The sequence below is a fragment of the Pygocentrus nattereri genome, chromosome 15, assembly GCF_015220715.1.
Source record: "Pygocentrus nattereri isolate fPygNat1 chromosome 15, fPygNat1.pri, whole genome shotgun sequence".
In the NCBI taxonomy this organism is placed as follows: domain Eukaryota; kingdom Metazoa; phylum Chordata; class Actinopteri; order Characiformes; family Serrasalmidae; genus Pygocentrus; species Pygocentrus nattereri.
This window is the reverse complement of record NC_051225.1, coordinates 6,259,153-6,279,974: the sequence shown is the minus strand read 5'-3', so window position 1 is coordinate 6,279,974 and position 20,822 is coordinate 6,259,153. Positions and strand designations below refer to the sequence as shown.

Genomic DNA, 20,822 nt, shown 5'->3' with positions numbered 1-20,822 from the left:
TGTCAGGGTTGACTTTGGGACCTTTTTTGAAGTCTGAATGCACAAAGCAGCTTTCAGGTGTGAGAATAATCAAATAAAATATTTGAACTATCGAAAATAAGAAGACAACCAGACAAAATCTTCATGTTAGACAGATTCAAAAAGGTTTCACAGCTTATGGTGCACAAAATACTGCAGCCAGTACTCTTCATGTTTCCCGTAGTAAATTGTTCAAGTGTCTAACTATACTTTTAACAATGGTTCTTCAAGAGTTCTTTAGTAAAGAAAATTCGATATAGAACCATAAACACTCAAAGAACCGTCTGCATGATTAAAGGTTTCTTTTTTCTTCAGACTGATAGAGTGTGCTATAGATGGTTCTGTATAGAACCTTTTGAAAATGGTACATATAGCACCCAGAAGGGTTCTTTTATTGCTACAGGTTTGACACTGTCACAATAGAAGAACAGTTTTACTGCTATAGAGAACCCTGTCAAGAGGGTTCTATATAAAACAATTGGTACAATCATGTTCTCTGACTAGAGGTACTGAGATGTACCCTTGAGGATACCACCGCAGTGACAAGAGGGGAACCGCAGTGATAAAGTCACAGTTTAAACCTTTTTTCTGAGAGTGTAACTTTAATTCAGGGGAATCTGCTATAGTGCAAGCTTTGGGAAAGATTTTCAAAGCTACACCATTGGTTTGAACTAGCTTCCTAAATAAAAACCAGTTTATAAACCCTTTACGCCTTATTTGATCTCAAAAGGAGTTGATCATTTTTTTTATGAACATACAAAGGATTTCACAACTTCTACATGTAATGTGGTTTTGTTAGAGTTTTTATATTTGGATAAGTAATGGCAAAGCTAATGCTAGGCTACAGGTGCTAAACTAACCCTTTATTCAGCCGCAGTATCAATTTTATCGCAGTATCATTATGTCAATATATGTGTCAAATTCACACTATTTACAAAAGTAACTTTACAAAAGCATGAATACTGTAAAATACTATGGCCATTCTGTAAATGTGACAGCAACATTGATTCAAAATCTCCACTATCAGTAGCTAAACAGGTAACCACACTCAGTGTTTTTCCACATGATTAGAAACTTATCATTATTATTAGTATTGATAAACAACCGAGTGAAGATTAAGGGTATTTTACTTAGAAGGATGAAGCACTGAGATAAATAAGTGATTAAAATATAAATGCATAAATCAGTAAATGTAAGAATTCATGAATGCAGATATAAAAATAAACCATTGTTCATAGATTTTGCCTTTAGATGTAATGAATTCAGTTTATTTTCTATGTGGAGGCATTTTAAACCGGAAATCCATTTATGGGCATAATGGGGCCACCCGACGCTATGACATCATAGAGACTCGTCTCCATGGTGACGGGCGACTGTAAATAGCAGAGAGCAGGCGGTTTAACCTCAAACGGCTTTTCGTCACGGAAGCGTCGGCCACGCGCTCGTCAGTGAGTTCCCAAAAGGTCAGGAACTCTCAGATTTATGCAGCTCTGTTCGTAGAAAAACACCTAAACTTCAGCAGCTGTTTGTAAACAAACTCTACCGGCGATGCACAACAACAACAAACATCTACTGAACGATTATCCGCAGTGGAGAACAGATTTCCTTTACTTTTAAATGACTAAGTTAATCCGGTTTATTCTTAATGAAATAACAGTTTATGAATGTATTCTTTCATCTACTGCTACATGTTCATTTAAGCCACTGTTATATAGAAAAAGTAAATATACAGCCCTGTATGTCTCTTACTTAGATAAAAGCTAAGTTATAAGATAAGTTAATATAGTATCTCTTATTATGACTTAGTGTCTCATAATGAGATCGTTTTCTCAACATTTTCTCATATTTAGGAGAAGTCCTTAATACGATAGAACAAATCGCATTCATCATATGATAGTTATGATAAGCCTAAATGATGAGCAAATAAGTAATTTTTCCATTCTTTCCATTTCCATTCTTATGAGATACTAAGTCATAATTATGAAATACTAAGTCATAATTATGAGATACTAAGTCATGCTTATGAGATACTAAGCCATGCTTATGAGATACGAAGTCATAATTATGAAATACTAAGTCATAATTATGAGATACTAAGTCAAAATTATGAGATCCTAGGTCATGCTTATGAGATACTATGTCATGCTTATGAGATACTAAGTCATAATTATGAGATAATAAGATACTCCTTTTAGGGGTCGCCACTGCAGATCATCTGCCTCCATCTTGCCCTATCCACTGCCTCCTCTACTTTTACACCAACCATCTCCATGTCCACCTTCACTACATCCATAAACCTTCTCTGAGGTCTACCTCTTCTCCTTCTACCCGGCAGCTCCATCTCCAACATTCTTTGCCCAATATATCCACTATTCCTCCTCAACACATGTCCAAACCATCTCAACCTGGCTTCTCTGGCTTTATCTCCAAACTGCTCCACCTTCACTGTCCCTCTGATCTGCTCATTTCTAATCTTGTCCAGCCTCGTCACTCCCAACGAAAATCTCAGCATCTTCATCTCCGCCATCTCCAGCTCAGCCTCCTGTCTTTTAGACAGAGCCACAGTCTCCAAACCATACATCATAGCAGGACGGACTACTGTCTTGTAAACCTTCACTTTCACTCTTGCTGCTATCCTTCTGTCACACATCAGCCCTGACACCCGTCTCCACCCACTCCATCCTGCCTGCACCCTCTTCTTCACCTTTTTTCTACACTGTCCATTGCTCTGGATGGTTGACCCACGATATTTGAAGTCATCCACCTTTATGACCTCTACTCCTTGCATCTTCACCTTTCCACCTGCCTCCCTCTCATTCACACACACGTATTCCGTCTTGTCTCTACTGACCTTCATTCCTCTCCTCTCCAGTGCAAACCTCCACCTCTCCAGATTCTCTTCCACCTGCTCTCTACTCTCACCACAGATTACAATGTCATCTGCAAACATCATGGTCCACGGAGCCTCCTGCCTGACCTCATCTGTCAACCTGTCCATCACCATTGCAAACAAGAAGGGGCTCAAAGCTGATCCCTGATGTAACCCTACCTTCACCTTGAAACCATTTGTCACTCCAACTGCACACCTCACCACTGTCTCACTATCCTCATACATGTCCTGCACCACCCTAACATACTTTTCAGCTACACCTGACTTCCTCATACAGTACCACAGTTCCTCTCTTGGCACCCTATCATATGCCTTCTCTAGATCCGCAAAGACACAATGTAGCTCCTTCTGTCCTTCTCTGTACTTCTCTACCAGCACTCTCAATGCAAAAATTCCATCTGTGGTTCTCTTTCTGGGCATGAAACCAAACTGCTGCTCACTGATCTGAACCTCTCGCCTTAGCCTTGCTTCAACAACTCTCTCCCATACCTTCATGGTGTGGCTCATCAACTTTATACCTCTGTAGTTACTGCAGCTCTGCGCATCACCCTTGTTCTTAAAAATGGCGACCAGTACACTGCTTCTCCACTCATCAGGCATCCTCTCACTCTCCAGGATTTTGTTAAACAACCGGGTTAAAAAGTCCACTGCCTTCTCTCCTAAACATCTCCATACCTCCACAGGTATGTCATCTGGACCAACTGCCTTTCCATGCTTCATCCTTTTTAAAGCTGCCCTCACTTCCACTTTACCAATTCTCTGCACTTCCTGATCCACTATCTCTCCCCCCATTGTCCTCCTCTCTCTCTCGTTTTCCTCATTCATTATTTCTTCAAAGTGCTCCTTCCATCTACTCAACACTCTCTGTTCACTCACTAGTACATTTCCCTCTCTATCCTTTATCAGCCTAACCTGCTGTATCTCTCTGTTTAGCCACACGATACAAGTCCTTTACTCCTTCTTTACTGTCCAGCCTCTCATACATCTCATCATAGGCCTGAGCCTTTGCCTTTGCCACCATTCTTTTCGCTATAATATATATCTGCGTCTACTCTGTAGATCTATTAAAGTCTCGCAAATCTCAATGCCACATGAATGTCTGTGTTTTATTTGCGGAAGGCAGGATACACCCTGGACAGTTCGCCAGTCCATTGCAGGGCAGACAGACAGACAGACAGTCAGTCGCTCACACCCAGGGGCAATGTAGCATGTCCAATTGGCCTGACTGCACGTCTTTGGACTGTGGGAAGAAACCGGAGAACCCAGAGAAACCCACACAGACACAGGGAGAACATGCAAACTCCACACAGAGAGGACCCCGGTCACCCGGCCGGGGAATCGAACCCAGACCCTCCTTGCTGTGAGGCGACAGCACTACCCACCGTGCCGCCCTCGATATAATTTATTGATTTAAAAAATAATAATAATAAATTGTAACTAAAGTACCGATCATGTAATTAACTGTTATATCAATAAAGGTAAAAACAGATAATTAAAATATATTACACACGGCCTACTGGGCCTTTGACTATCTCACTTAATGTATGGAGAATAATAAGCCTCACTGACCAGAGCAGAGCTGCGTTTCTCTCATGTTTATCAATGATTTTTATAGTTTTGAGTTGGGGAGGACAGCGCTGTGGACAGACCGTGCAACCGGACAAACTAGCAGTTTCGCCTTGTTAGACGGGTATCGTGGAGAGAGGGACAGGGTCAGGGAGCAAGCCCAAAGAAGAAACTACGAGTTACAAACAAGCCCAAAAAACTGCAACCCATGGCTAGAAATATTTACAAGCTGAATTACAGAAGGATACATGGAGCCCCTCTGGTGACATCCTGTACAAATAAGAATAATGTGTGGCCACGACTTAGTAAGGCGTGGGAACAAGATCCTAGTCCATGGCCAGGATTTCGACCATGCCATACTAACTCCCTCACCTTACCAAGTCGTGGCAATGCATAAGGATCTTTTATTTATGCAGGATGCCACCAAGTCAGCCCTGTAATACTGTGATCATGGTTTGAATAAATCACAAGTACGGCAGTGCATCTTGCTGTGGAGGTCATGCAAGGTCTTTTCTATTTGCGTCAGCCCAGAAGACACTGAATAAAACCATTTCAGCACAAGGTCAGGCAGTAAGCACTCTAGAACCAAGAACCTAACCAAGACAAGCCAACCATACAAGCTCACACCACCATTTCCACTTTAGCGCTTAAACTCAAATAGAAAAACAGCATTTTAATGTATGACTTAGGAAGGTGTGGGAACAATATCGCGGCTTACTAAGGAGTGGCCACGCATTACGATCTCGTTCCCACGCGTTACCAAGTCGTGCCCACGACTTCATCACCTCATTCCCACGCCTTACTAAGTCGGGGCCACGCATTATTCTCATTTGAACAGGGTGTCACCACCGGGGGTTCCGTAAAGAATAAGCCCAAAGTCGCTTGTAATAAGCGGACTTGGCAACCGTGGATCTCCGATTCGGGTCCGAGCTGGTGGCGTATTGAGACAACACGCGCATGCGCACTAGCAAGCAGCAACGCCATTTCGTCTGGTGCTGGAGCGCTGCAGGGTCGCGGTCGGGAGCGGAGCGGTGTTATTCCAACGCTGGAGTTTCGAGGCCAGGCTTATTTAATAACGACAGCGAAGTCCATTCACGAAATCGCAACCATGTCTGAAAACACTTCGGCAGCAGATTTGGTACCCGCCGAGGTGCTGGAAGGCGCTGGTGTCCGCAAACTGTCCGAGCTCAGAGTGATCGACCTGAAGGCCGAGCTGAAGAAGCGAAACCTGGACATCAGCGGCAACAAGAGCCTGCTGTCCGAGCGCCTCAAGAAGGTACAGCCGCCGAGCTGCCGGCGAATATATCACATTAAAAAACGTCGATTATTTGAGCACCAGTGCGTCTGCAGCCGGAACAGCGTTTAACTTCAGCGGCTTTGCAGGAGAGCTGGTGGCTAGTTAAGCTAAGCTAATGTGCAGTTCTGCGCGGTTTAGCCAGCCGGTCTCTGTTTCGAGCCGGTGAAGCTTTTTCGACGCGACGTTGCCCGTTTCAAATTTTGGAGTCGCTTAACTTATAGGTCATTTTTTTTGCTCGTTCCGCGTTGCATTTGGCCTCGAAGTACCAACCCAGTCCCCTCACTAACGCTAAATATCCTTCGCGGAGGTACGTTAGCTTAGCATTTGGTTAGCTTGTCTGGCTAATGCGTGGCTGCGCCGCTGCTGTTAAGCAGGCCCGCGTGTTTTGTGTTAACCGACCGTTTTTTCTTTCAGCGCCGCTGGATATTTTAGTCACTGTTATCCAAAAAAATACCTTGCTTCTGTGTGGGAACGCGATCAGAATACACAGATTAATCTCATATTGCCGCTAAAGCTCTGATGTTGGTTTATGTTGGTTGGTTGGTTTTTATTATATGGTTTATTCCCGGGAGTGCGATCTGTACTTTCTGTGCAATAATTCTTAATGTGCAGTATTATATAGCGCTATAAGCTATAAGCTGCCCAAGGAATGTGCAACTACAACTGCTACCTCACCTGTCTACTGTCTATTGACTGTTTTAGAATATATAGTTTTATAGTGCTTTTTCTTTATGTTTAAGATTTTTGATACATTTTTCCCCTTAAATCTGCACTTTATATATTTTAGCCTTATGTTTGAATTGTTTTGTATGTAGGAAGTGCCGCTGGATTGCTGCTCAATTTCCTTCTACACTGTGCAATGACAATAAACGCATTTTATCTTATATATTAACGCTAAATAGGGGTTGATGTAATGTGTATCGATATGGAACTAATGTAACGTTAAATTCACCAAACTTGTTTATTTTTTCACGATAAAGTAGTGCTGCTTTTTAAAATGTGGTCAAACACTGTTCCGTTATTTTACTGAACATTTACATAGGATGCTGCATTAAATCCAGTTAAGCAGTATAGTTACTACTCAAGTCTATGCTGTTGGATCAGACACGCAGTTTGGAAGAGCTGCCGATATCCACGGCATAGTCAGAAACGCTTATTGTGACACGATATACTGTAATTGATCACAACAATAAATGTATTGCCTCTAGCTGGTTTTCCATCCACCATTTCTTTTGCACATTTTGAACATGCACAGAAAAGAAGAGCTGACTGGAATAGGCCTGACATTTGAGAAAACACGCAAAAAGAGTTAATTAAGAGTTAAAGGTTAATTATAGATAAAGCTATAAAGTGTTGGAAAAGGGTTTTTCGACTTAACAATGATATTACGGTGTAACTAGGAAACGATTGGCCCTGCAGATGGTTCAGTGGTGGTGCACAGCTTTTTTTCCGAAGTAGTTTTCCACATCCTGAAATCCCTAATCAGAGCTCACTTGAAAAATGGCTCTGCACAGTGCGCTCCCAGAATTGTCAAGTGTTTGTGCTCACAGATGTAAGGTTGACGTTGTTGGGGTGGTGCGGTTTTCAGATCTCATTAGCTGGCCCATTGCTCATCCTACCTGGCGTCTCTGAGCTGCAAACAATCATAAAAAGATGGCAAATGGCTGTAACCATAATTCTACTTAAAGCAAAAACAGTTAAATCTCTCCATCTTACTTGTTTCGATGCAGCCTCTAGTCATGATGGCCTGTCATCTAAAGTTTCTACGCATAACTGTAGTGAATCGAAACACAACTTGGTTCAACATTTCTCTGCAAAACTTTTGTGAATTTGCATAACATTGCAAAATGTTTGAATGGAAACAATCATTTTAAAAATTTGTGGTAATTTTCCTTTTCAGGCCATTGAGGAGGAAGGAGGCAATCCTGATGAAATAGTGGTTCAACTTGAAATAACTCCTAAAAAAACACCTAGAAGAGCACCTAAAGGTAAATGTGGATGTAACACTATAATAAAAGTGGGTAGCGCTGTGCTGAAGGTGTTACGCATTGCAAGGCTGCTATTTAACTGTGATGCTTGTTTTTGTAGGGAAGAGACAAGACGATGAATCGGAGGATTGCACAATCGAAGAGGATTCTGTTGATGGCCAGGTGGTTTGTAGTGATAATTCTCTATAAAATTCAACAGAGCAACAGTAACGAAAGTTACAATTTCTTGCTGTTTGATAGCAGCAGGTTGATGTGACGATTATAATTTACGTTTTCCTCCAGGATGATCCTGATGCTCATGCGGAGAATCTGCAGGAGATGGATATCATGGACATGAACATTCTGGACGAAGCTGACATTGATAACGGTGTGGCGGCTGACGGTGACGACTACGATGAGAATGAACTTCTAGACTTGATGTCAAATGAAGCAGGGAATGAAAATGAAGAAATCGGGGATGCTTCAGCTCTCGACTCACCAGGAAAATCGGAGGTAGAGGAGGTCAGTACCATCTCTTGTTTAAAGGTTTGGTTCAAGTTTGCACAGCTTCCCACTAAATCCAGATGGAGTTGATCAACCAAGACATGTTTGTTGTCAAACTTTCCTCGTTAGCTTGGTGCTGGAGCTGCAATGTTAACTAACGTAGTTAACAAATATGAAGTCTCGGCCTTTTCTCAGCTCAATGAAACTGCATCCAGGTCTTCGTTAAGGTCATGCAGACATCTTGATGTTGTTTAGGACCCATGACAACTTCCTGTGAACTATAAAAATAAACAAACATTTACCATGATGTTGAACGTGGTAAATAGATGCAGTAATTGCAGATATAATCTGGTTTATGGCTGCCTTCATGAAGTTTAGTCAGAAGTCAGCATAACATCTCTTGTCTAAACTGGATACCAGCATCATTCAGCCATTCGCTAAAGTTTTGTCTGATTTTGTAGTTCACAGTAAGTCATACTTGGTTCTAAATCACATTAACAAGTCTGTACAAGGCCTGAAAGCAGTTTTAGGGGGTTGAGAAGTTTTGGGTTGCATTGACAGAAAAGATTTTGGGCAACTTTAGATTTTTTTGTTTTTGTTAGCAGTGTTATTGATGTAGCTTCAATGGTAATCTAAATAAGCATAGCTTGGAAACCAAACATGTCTGCTGATTAACCAACCAGCCCCCCACCCCCAAAATGTTTCTACTTTAGCAGTCAAGATTCTCTCTGTAACGAGCACACCTGATAGAAATTCATAATCGACATTAGTTTGTTGTCCTTTGCCTGTATGTGGAGGCGTTCCTTAGAACTTGTATGCACTTGTCAGATTTTTCTCTGTTTGATAATTGTATATAATTTGTATATACCCTTTACACCACTCTTGTGACTGCCCTGGAACCAAGATGTGACCTCCTAGGTTAAGAACCCCTGTTTACGACTTTGCCAATGTCCTTAATTAAAATTGAAATTGCGTTTAATCTGATTACTATTTATGTTGACTTTTTTTAGGACATGGAAACTAAAGATTCAAGCTCAGAAAGAAAACAGAAACTGGATTCTCAGGTATTGAAAGAAGGCACTTTATGCATTTACTTCAAATGCATGTTTGGTGTTACATGATCTAAGTGGTTTGACTGCTGGTTGTTTTTTTTGTTTTTTTTGCTGTATAGAACGATATCCCAAAGTATTTCTTGCTTTGATTTGTAGGATCGTGAACAAGAAGAGGAACATGAAGACATAAAAGGGGAAATAGGTACTGTATGGAGAAGTTTGAGAACTCTATTGATTGCAGGACCAATTTTTAAGCTCGAGTAGTAGTTAAAAGTACTTCTTAGAGTTTACAAAGAGACTGGAAACCCAGAGATGTTACTGGCCTTGTGTGTAAGTCATGCTATTCAAATCCTTCTGGGAGTACCATTAGTACAGAGCAGTATATCTGAATTTACGTTTTTGCTCTAAAAGCTTATGCACAGAGCCAGTAATAAGTGGTTGTTAGATTCTAGTGAAATCTAGGCAGTTCTTGCAGATGTTTCTAGGTTGCCTAAAGAAGACTTCAGGAAAGAAGATGAAGAAACGGATCACATTCACTTATAGGACTCATGTTTGTTTTTTGGAGATTCACTAATGGACTTGCTTGATTCAAAGAAAAAAAAGATACGTTTAAAAACAGCACAAAAGCTCTCTTCTGTTTCATGGACGCTTGAATTGCAAAATGAATCAACGATGGACACTATGGATCTGTGTGCTGGTCTTGTGGCATTCTTCACATTGTCTCAGCTTGGCATCAGGTGAACTGACAAAGGTTCAACTTTAGCCCAAAAACAGATAACAGGTTGCTTGCTTTCTTTGGTTTTTCCAGTCTCTTTATAGGGTAATACTTGTCTTATGTGAAGCAGTGGGTCACGTCCTAGTCCAGTTCCACGATAACCAATGCAATGTCTCAGAAGTAATTAAACTCTGTGCCATTCTATTCCTGTTACATTCGTAGAAAGTGACAAAGTAGCCGGGTCTTGTATATCAGAGCTGCATAAAGAAGAACCAACTGAGGAGTCGAGTGAAGAGAAGAAAGCTTCAGTCTGGGATTCTCACAAAGACGAAGTCAATGTGTCCAACCTCAGTAAAGCTGAGGAGGCCAGCAATATGGAAGGAGAGTCGTCAGCTTGTGAAGCAGACATTGACACGTCAAAGCAAAGCGATGTCGAGCCAACATGCAAGGACCATCAAGGTGCTCAGGGCAATTCGACGGATGCCGAGAGCGCATCTGCTCAGGCAGCTAACGCAAACGAAACGGGCTTACATGAAATCGCAAACGCAGCCGATTCGGAAACCGCGTCGAAGGCAGAGGGGTCTGAGGAAGACAAGAAGACTGAAGAGAGCGCTGCAGATTCTTCAGAAGTGAAAGAGTCCTCTGTAGAGGGTGATGATCAGAAAAAGAGGTTTGTTGTTTTCTGTCTACTAGAACAATGGCTGTTACAATCTGTTACATTGGCTCCTTTGTTAACAAGTTTGGGTGCTCTTGGGATGTGTAATGGACTGCGCATTTCGTCCCTCATTTTTTCTTTTCCTTTTTTCATTCCCATTTCCCTTTTCCCCTTGTTTTAATTACTTTAAAGCGATTGTCATCAAAAATGCCTTAGTGGCATGTGTAGAAATTTGTTTTCAGATGGCTTCTCAAGTCATAGAATCAACACTTTAAATGTAGTTTGTTCACTGCCTGAGGCTGCAGCCTCCCCAGGTGGGTATTTTTTTTTTTTTAGTAAGTTCCAGTGTCTCCCTGTTTTGAGTTTTTGAAACGCTCTAAACTTTCTTTTTGTTCTTTTTTCTTTTCCTCTAGCGGCGATGAGAAATCAGGGAAAAGTGAGTCAAAGGATGACGCAGGTAAGTTTAGTCCTTTATTATTTAAAAAAAAAAAGTTATATTAAGATCGTAGGAGGGGGGAAAGTAAACAGATCCTTAACCATTGCTTGTAATATGAGTCTTGACACTAGAATGTTCTGAATAATATCAATGAGGGACTTTGACTCCTTATTATCTACAAGGATACACAAAGTATTATTCATTTGAACAGGTAGTGCTGCAGCCAGTGGAAGAAACCTTTGGGTTAGTGGACTCTCTTCAACCACCAGAGCGACTGATCTGAAGAATCTGTTCAGCAAATATGGCAAGGTTTGTATGCTGTGGGGAAAGGCTTTCATTAAACACATGCAAATATGCTTCTGTCTTACGGATGCGCCATGGTATACGAATGGTATCTATCTTGTTTGTTTGACTTAAGGCATTTATACAGATACAAGCTTTTCTCTGTAATGTTAATCCAGGTAGGTTCATGTCCATATTGATGCATTTCGTTTTGTTTGATAAAAGGTGCACACATGCTTTTGATGTTGTATCTCCAGAGTTGTATTTTTCTGAAGTATGTTCGGAGTGTTGGTGCTTATATTTTATGTGTCTATTCACAGGTTGTTGGTGCTAAGGTAGTGACAAACGCCCGTAGCCCAGGAGCTCGATGCTATGGCTTCGTTACAATGTCTTCTACAGAGGAGGCTACAAAATGCATCAACCATCTGCACCGAACTGAGCTTCATGGGCGAATGATCTCTGTAGAAAGGGCAAGTGGAAGTTGGATGTTTGCTACGGAAAGGGAACTTGGCTGTAATATTTTCTGAATATCAACTATACTTTTTTCTGTTTAACTTCAGTAGAAAACTTGTTTGAGAACCTGTAGCTTTTTTTCTTTAGGCAAAAAAAATGACTGTTTAATTAGCAACAGGTAACGGTCAGGGAAGTCAAAGGTATACTGGTTGCTACATTAGTGAAATTAGAGATGAAATTTCTCAAGTACTTTTAATCTTTAAACTAAGTGTATTTTGGGGAAATTGGCATTATGTAAAGCCAAAAAAAAAAAGCTGCTGGGCAGCCAATTTTTTTTGTCAATTTGTTGTTTGCAATTTACACAAAGTTCACGGAAAGGTTGTGTAGCGAGACAGAAATGTGTTGGTGTTATCTGTATATCTGAAGTGACACTGGTGTGATGTCTTTTAGGCCAAGAATGAGCCAGCTGGTAAAAAGCCTGCAGACAAAAACGATGCCAAAAAGTCCAGCAGTGACAGGAGACACTCATCCGAGTCCAAGACTGAAAAGTAAGCATCTCAGACATAAAGTTTCAAAGCTTGACATGGAGGACAGTCAGTGTTACGTTGGCTGTATAAAAAGCGCAGAACCTCATCAGTTTCTCATCTTTTGCAGGTCTGATGGCAAGGATGAAAAGGCTGAAGGCTCTGATGACAAAGGTGAGTAATTATTCAGCTATGCTGTCTTGTTAATCTACGTTTAATGATGCAGAGCCAGTCTAGTTTTGTATCTAAGTGTTTGTTTAAATGGGCTGTTTTGTGCTGTAGCCCGTGGAGAGAGGACTGTTGTGATGGACAAATCGAAAGGGGAGCCAGTCATCAGTGTCAAGACAAAGAGCAAGGAGCGGGTAAGTGGCTCCTCTATCAGTTCTGTTAATGCGTGGTAGCATTTCAGAGGCACATCTACATCTTAGTCCCTGCTCTAATATATCTGGCTCATTTAACTGTAGAATGAATTATAGCAGATCAGAAAACTTGGACTAGGAATGTTCTGCGATGGTGGGGATGTCCAACACTCATCCAGAATGTCTGCTGCCCTGTGATGTCACTCCTGCCATAATTTAATGCATTTAGGAGCATCTCCATATTATTATTTTATTAGGGAAGGTTGTACTTTGGTGTTGCTCAAGTCATGTGACCCTTATTATTTGGATCTGTAGAGCACGAAGAGTCGTGACCGCAAGTCCTCCAGCAAAGAGAGGAAGGACATCCTGTCGTTTGACCAGATCAAAGAACAGCGTGAGCGTGAGAGACAGAGGCAGCGTGAGCGAGAAATCCGTGAGGCAGAGAGACGTCGGCATTCTGGGTACCTCTACTTGTTCACAGATATACACTGAAGCTGTCGTTTAAGGCCAGAGAACTGCATAGCTCAATTTTTAGAGCTTGGTAATTAGCTGATGTGTTATAATGGGTGGAGTAGAATTTTGGAATCGTTCAGGTGTGAGCATGAGGTAGAGCTTTTAACTTAAGATGCTTTAATGCTGGTTTTCCTGTGACAAATCCCACCTCTGTTATTTTTGGGGCCAAATCGCCAGCAGATGGCTGTTATAAAGAATGGAGAGGTCACTACACTAGATGTTTGAATGGGACCTGTAAGCAGTATAAACCTACACATTACGTTGTTACCCAGCAGTGATCGCGACAGTCGCAGCGAGCGTGAGCGCATTCGTCTGTTCCGCGAGCGCGAGGAACGAGAGAGGATGATGCGCAAGCGCAACTGGCTAGAGGTGGAAAAGCAGCGACTGGAGGCCGACCGGATGGAGCGAGAGTTTTTGGAGCGTGAGCGCGTGCGAGTGGAATACGAGCGGCGGCGTGAGCAGGAGAGAATTCATCGAGAGCGTGAAGAGCTGCGCAGACAGCAGGAGCAGCTTCGATATGAACAAGACCGTCGCCCTCTCAAGAGGCCCTACGACATGGATGCCAGGTAGAGTATTATTTACGATGTTTAGAGTCAGTTTTAGTGTTAATCTATATAATCTATAGACATCTATATAAATATCTAATTTGTTTTCACTTTGTCTTTGGAACTGTTGAACACAGTACTTTGTGTAAACTGTTGCGCATCTTGGTTTATGCTTTTTGCAGGAAAGACGACTGGCAGGTTAAGAGGATGCCCATAGATGACCGTTATGGCCGCTCAGACTTTGGACGACAGGAGCGCTACCAAGACTTCGACCACAGAGACCGCAGCCGATACCAGGATGACATGATTATGGACAGGTAATGTTGGACAAATTTGTCTCTCGTTTGTGTGGATCCTCTCAGAGTTGGAGTTATTATTACCCATCAGTGACTTGTGGTTGATCTTGATGCTTTTGGCTCTTCAGGAGGGATGGTGCCAGAGGAGGTATGCCTGCAGACAGAGAAGGCCAGGTAGATATATTTTTAATTCTGTGAATTTATTGCATGTTATAGATCAACAAAATGCTTGATGGATTTCACAAGTTTGTTTTTTTATTTTTTTTTATTTTATATACCAAGATTGAAATAGGGCTAATAAAAACAGTTACGTTTATAATAAAGGCGCTAACTATGAGTTTAATATTCACTATGATACTTTGTTTAGTGGACACACACGTTTTCTTCATCTGTCTCTTATTTTCCAGCATTTCCCGGATCGGGACAGACATGGGAGGGACTCTAGGGATAACTGGGGTGCAAGTGGCTATGATAAGCGTCCCATGAATCCCACAAGGCCAGTGCCTGGCAGGTAAGCTTGCATCCTAACTTTGCTTAAATTTGGTAAATACTTGATATAAGAAATTAAAACGTGAAATTGTTCATCTTATTTATCTGGCTGTATATCTCTGTCTATCTATCCCCTATAGTGTATAGTGTATTTAGCCCCACGAATGTTATTGAAAATAGTGTGAAATATTGATTCTTTGAGTAGTTTATTGAAGTCATAGATTCTAATTTTGTAACAGCACTACATGCTGCATTTCATTTGAGCATTAAATTTGTGACCAAAAGTGGAATACTGGTACTGAAACTGACCATTTCCAGTGAAGAGTTGGCTTTGTCTGTTTGACAGACCATGTAAAAAAAGTGCTGTAGATACAACTTTCTTTCTGGTGCAGGGATAACAGGGAATGGGAGCCTGGACGCAAGATGGAAGGTGACCGGCCCTGGCAAGGTAGGTCCAGCTCATAACGTTACATATACTCTCCTGTAGGTAGGCCATAATGAGCAAATGTTGACCTGCGCTGTCCTGGCCGTTTCAGGTGCCGACCGGGGCATTCCAGGCCAGAGTCACATGGCCCGAGGAGGAATGGCAAAGTAAGAAACATTTGATGGTTGTCAGCCTATTGAATTTAACTTGAAAGGGATGTTTTAACGAAGCTGAATTGGCTAACAAGGAAATTTAAAACTTGTGTGTATTTTATTTTGTTTTTATTTCATTGTTGAAAATCCCTGTAATAATTCTGTTTAATGTTAAGAATGTAAATGCTAATGCTGTTTCTTGCTGGTCCTCAGTCGGGGTGGATACATGCAGACCGGAACATCCCAGTCCCTCTCTGGAGCCTTAAACCGACAGAACCAGATGATGCAGGGTGGTGGGATGCAGGGAGGTGGAGCCTTTGGCCGGCGCTACTAACCCCCATCCTCGTTTTCTTCCGTTTTGTACCTGTTTGTGAGCTCACAGCTTGTATATAGCTTCTAAAGCGTTGTAAATTTGTTTGACTTTTTAAAGGGTTTTTTTTTTTTTGGCCATGCAACAGACAAAAAAGATCTATTACCCACCACAGCTATGGGTAAAACCTAATGGTTTTATTGTTTTGTTTTTTTGTCCCCCTTCTCCATCCATTCCAAAACATTTTAGGATCATTGTTGTGTAGTGGATTAGTTTCCTCAGTACATACTCAGGAATGGTTTGCTCAACTGAAACCTGTAATGCGTGCTGTCACACCCAGTGTTTGTAAGACAAGTTTCAGTGGATAAATTGCAGACGTTTTTGTTGCATCACAGTAGGTATAATGCTGATATAATTCGTTGTTTTGATCATGTTGGTCTAACTGCAGTTTTCTCTCTCCAGTTGACCCCCAAACCCTTGTAGTGAAATTCATGTTTGCCCAGTGGATGGTGCTGTTGCGTTGCTGTAGACAAGTTTCATGTCTCTTCTGTACTGTTTAGGAGAGCAACTCCAGTCCCTGCTGTAACATACGGACACTTTTTCATTGTCACTGTTTCGGATGAAGTCTTAGTCACCGGTGTGCATGCTGTCCATTTTTCTTTTTCAGTACATGTTTGGTTAAGTGGACAAACGCTCTGAATAAAGTTGTTTCTTAAGAGAAAGTCTTAATCGGTTTTAACTTTTAAATAAGTGGATGTCTTTGCTGATGGGAAAGCAAGCATCCATCCTGTTTCTGTGCATTGTACTGCATGAGTATAACGCCAGAGGCCTACATTATGTACATATACATTGGATACATGTTTAAATCCATACATTAAAATGCTGTTTTTCTATTTGAGTTTAAGCGCTAAAGTGGAAATGGTGGTGTGAGCTTGTATGGTTGGCTTGTCTTGGTTAGGTTCTTGGTTCTAGAGTGCTTACTGCCTGACCTTGTGCTGAAATGGTTTTATTCAGTGTCTTCTGGGCTGACGCAAATAGAAAAGACCTTGCATGACCTCCACAGCAAGATGCACTGCCGTACTTGTGATTTATTCAAACCATGATCACAGTATTACAGGGCTGACTTGGTGGCATCCTGCATAAATAAAAGATCCTTATGCATTGCCACGACTTGGTGAGGTGAGGGAGTTAATACGGCATGATTGAAATCCTGGCCATGGTTTAGGATCTTGTTCCCACGCCTTACTAAGTTGTGGCCATGCATTATTTTTATTCATACAGGATGTCACCAGCGGGGCTCCGGACAGTATAATATCTGCCACTTTTGCAGCAAGATAGAATTTTTAGTAACATTAAATGGAACTCAAACATCAGGATCTTGGTTATGCAGTAGCATTTTATAAGCAAGTAATTTTTTTCTGGTTATCCTGTAATTTTTTTCCTGTACCATAGGGGGCAGTGTGGAGCGGGACAAAACGTTAGCTGTTGCCTCTGCTGACCAGCCATTTTTGGTTCAAGTGAAGATGCCATAACCACATTTTCTCAGATTTACAAGGTCGACAGAGGTCTGTCACAAATAATGTTAATCATGCAGGCAATATTACAAGTTGCATTACTATATCACTACTGAAGAAGCTAAATGTGCTAATCATTAGGCCTGTGCAAGGGATTCTGTCCCTGTAGAGATGATATCATACCTTCTTTCTTTGAGTTGCTGTACAAAGACTCGTTTTCTCTAGGGCTGGTTACAGTGTACGATAAGAGTTGTGTAAACCCTGGAAATTTAGGCCCAGATTCAGTCTGCAAGCTTGCAGGAAACTGTTGAAAGAATTTGACCCGTGTTGAGCCAGGACCAAACAGCTCTCCAGCAAAAATATTACACAAAAGATCTTGGCTCATTTCAAACCGTGCATTTTTTACATTTTCCTAAAGCAGTACTTTATTAATGCTGAAGCAGAATTGACAGTGACGATACTTTGGGTTGCCTTTCCTCTGCTGAACAACTGCCGTTTAAATGCAATCTGAACAGTTTGTCACTTGGGTCACCCGTGCAGCAATCTGACAGGAGATTGTGATAAGAATAAAAATGGCTCTCTTGAGGAGCCACTGTTCTCCTTTGGAAAGTTCAGGGCAGTTGAGTAAGTGCTCAGAAGATAAGGAGAAATAGACAAAAGGGCATTTGGTTATGGTTGCAGTTCAGTGATGTGCAGTTTCTCCCTTGCCCTGCAATACTCATTTAAAAAAAAAAAAAAAAGGACTATTCTTCATTCTAGGGAATGGTTCTGCTGAGAACCATGAGTTTCATGCTCAAATAGTCCTGGTTCTATATAGCTCCAAAAAGAGTTCTACTGTTACAATGTCAGGGACCCTTTTCTTGCTATGTATGACCATTTTCAAAAATATATAATGCATTCTTATCAATCTGAAGAACAACACCATGCAAAGAACCATTTAAACATGAAGTGGTTGTGCATAGAACTCTAGAACTATGTAATTCTAAAACAGAACCGTTCCCTTTACAACATAACCCATCTTTTATTTATTTAGATAGATAGATAGATAGATAGATAGATAGATAGATAGATAGATAGATAGATAGATAGATAGATAGATAGATAGATAGATAGATAGATAGGGATAGATAGATAGATATAGATAGTAGGTGACCACTCATGACATGTTTATCTGAAATTTGCTTGGCTTTTATGCTGGAACTTCTTACTTAATTTAATTACTAGAAATAGAAAGTAATGGCCACCAGTTACCATTGCGCTAACATCATGCTTACATCATACTGACCTTAGACCATGAGGAATTATTAGGTAACCTCAGAGGACAAAAAGTATCCTCAGTTCTCATCTCGCTGTTTTTTCACAATTCAAAGCTTTAAATAATTCGGTTCTTGAGATGTGAACCAAGTCAGAGCGGTCTGATGTGAAATAACTCACTTGCAGATAAACTTAGCAACTCAAGATTTCTTTACAGTGTTGGTGATGGGAACCAGGGGTCACAATCATCACAAATGAGTGAAAAGGTGAGCAATATGAAAGTTATTTAGCTTTACCTGGTTTTGCACGTCCCTCTTTGCAGTGAATGAACAATCCTAATTCTAAAAGTTTCTGTAGAACAGAACTTTTGACATCACACATCATACCGCTGTGAATGACTGTTCGCATCTTAACCACTTTCTAACGCAGACAGTTTGAATAATTTAGGAATTCGGCCACAAGTCCCACTTGAGACTTTTTAAAATTTGGCCTCTGAGAAATTGGCCCTGGATTTTCTCACCGATCCAAACTGTGTGTTTATTGTCAGTATGAACGAATCTCCATTATCTTGTGTTATTTTTCCCATTCAACATCAAAATTACCCCCAGAACTTGCTCGGAAGTCATTGCCACCTGATGCATTTCCCTTTTCAAACCTGGAAATAATGGCCAAATAATAATAACAGAGCTTTAGCAATAAACTACACTCTTAAAAACGATGGTTCTTCAAGGGTTTTTGGTAAAGAAAATCGTTCCACTAAAGAAGCACTTGCATGCTGAGATGTTTTTTTGAATTGTACTTCACATTGATGTAGAATGTGTTGTGTATGGTTCTATGTAGCACCAAAAAAAGGTTCTTCTTTTGGTATGATGCCAAGGTTGTAACAATTGAAAAAAACCCTTTCTAAAAAAAAATTTTAAATAAACATTTTTTAGAACGACACACACACACCATCAATCTAAAGAACCATTTCATGATGCAAAGAACGCTTTTAGCAAGAAAATGGTTCTTTGAATGTTCACGGTTCAATACAGAACCACTGTCTTAACTAAAGAACCATCTTTTTAAGAGTGTACTTTGAAGTGCTACTATTCAGTTTGCCGTACTTTAAGTTACAAACTTTACTTAAGTTACTTTTAAGTTAATGTGCTGTCGGCTCTGGGGATCGAACTGGCGACCTTCTGGTCACGAGGCTGGTTCCCTGACCTCCAGCCCATCACAAAATAAAGCTTTGGTCATCAAACATGTCTCATGGAACATGGAGGAATCTGATTTCTCACCAAATTATTTAAAAGCGAAAAGCTCTTAAGCAGCTTTGAAGGCCTTCATGTTGACTCTTTAATTAAACGCAGCAGCCTGGGAACAGATGACACAGTGGATGTTACTCCAGAAGGGTCGTTGGACTTTACAGCCCACCCAACATGCCCTAAAGTAACCTCTGCTGAAGTGTAGAGGGTGGACCATGTTCGCGATGTCATATTCACTGATCAGGCTGTTCGCCATTGGCCAATCAGAGCAAACTAGGCGGAGCCAAGATTGAGTTTACGTTCTTATGCCAAATTATGTTTTAAATCATGCTAGTTGTATGTTGTTATGACAGTGAGGTTCAAGGGTCTTCATCTGACTTTTGCCTGTGCTTTTCTATGCATCCGTCAAAACAAATTGCACTTCAATCTGCATTTGTGTATGAAAGGTGCTTTAATTATTATTAATTGTACAAAGTTCTGTCCTATTTTTATTACTTATTGTTTTAAAACACTACAATACAGCCTGGGCTTATATCATTTCCTCCAGAGAATTACTGTAACATATGCATACATTGAATAACAACAACAAAGCAGTTGACGTCCACTTGTTTACTTTGGCACATATTCACATCTGGAACAATGTGGAAACAGATGGAAAGCAGCGTTTGGAGCACATCCGGATGGTAAATGAACTCCATTGCCAGCCAACCAGCTCTTGGGAAACCATCCTTCACTGGCAGTCAATCTCTTAGTCCTAGTCAACTTCTTTAGAGGTTTACTGCGAGGAAACATGGGCTGTAGACCTATCTATATGTGGCACATATGCATGATATTCATGGCTCAAATAAATGTTTTTCTGGTTTGAAATTAAAGTGCAAGTCTTTGTGTTTTCTTTTATCGTTTATCTTCACTTTTGTAAATAACAATGCTGATGTAATATGGGAACATGGATCAAGGAGCTCAGAACAATGACCACTTATTGTGAGGATAAACCATAAGCTTTGCTTGAGTTTAGCATATACAGGATGATGATCCATGAACCTACAAACGCTTAGGTGGACACCGTGTGCCCCCCCCCCCAATTACATAAGCTACTTTTTTACATTAGCTATAACAACCTCCACTCTTCGGGGAAGGTCTTCCTCAAATTTTCCACTGTGTCTCTGGGAATTTGTGCCCATTCAGTCAAAAGAGCATTTGTGAGGTCAGACATTGATGTTGGACGAGAAGGCCTGGCTCTGGTTCTCAGTCTTGTTTGCAGCTGCCCAGCCATGGAAACCCATTTCTTGAAGCTTCACATACACGGTTCTCGTGCTGACATTGCTTTCATCGGCATTTTGGAACTCTGTAGAGAGAGATA

General features: G+C 41.0%; 1 protein-coding gene across 2 annotated transcripts; it reads left to right on the top strand.

The window, feature by feature from the left end:
• The first annotated feature begins 5,448 nt into the window (after positions 1 to 5,448).
• On the top strand, positions 5,449 to 20,334 carry safb (scaffold attachment factor B). Of its 2 annotated transcripts, none has more exons than XM_017693344.2 (21): positions 5,449 to 5,750; positions 7,672 to 7,759; positions 7,860 to 7,921; positions 8,042 to 8,260; positions 9,253 to 9,306; positions 9,451 to 9,496; positions 10,232 to 10,679; positions 11,078 to 11,121; positions 11,312 to 11,409; positions 11,703 to 11,852; positions 12,286 to 12,383; positions 12,490 to 12,533; positions 12,642 to 12,721; positions 13,034 to 13,179; positions 13,507 to 13,797; positions 13,959 to 14,093; positions 14,201 to 14,246; positions 14,480 to 14,583; positions 14,954 to 15,009; positions 15,098 to 15,152; positions 15,351 to 20,334. In XM_017693344.2, exons 1-21 carry the CDS (start codon positions 5,583 to 5,585, stop codon positions 15,469 to 15,471), a joined length of 2,553 nt encoding a protein of 850 aa, XP_017548833.1. In that variant the 5' UTR covers positions 5,449 to 5,582; the 3' UTR covers positions 15,472 to 20,334. The 2 variants fall into 2 exon arrangements, with proteins under 2 accessions (XP_017548833.1, XP_017548832.1); XM_017693343.2 differs by having other exon boundaries at positions 13,504 to 13,797.
• The last annotated feature ends 488 nt before the right edge of the window (positions 20,335 to 20,822 follow it).

Bases quoted from the DNA above. Each gene is read 5' to 3' on its own strand.
- safb (XM_017693343.2), top strand. From the start codon at position 5,583: ATGTCTGAAAACACTTCGGCAGCAGATTTGGTACCCGCCGAGGTGCTG. The intron at 14,247-14,479 runs GTAGATATATTT...CTTATTTTCCAG, and splicing joins CTGCAGACAGAGAAGGCCAG to CATTTCCCGGATCGGGACAG. The intron at 15,010-15,097 runs GTAGGTCCAGCT...TGGCCGTTTCAG, and splicing joins AGGTGACCGGCCCTGGCAAG to GTGCCGACCGGGGCATTCCA.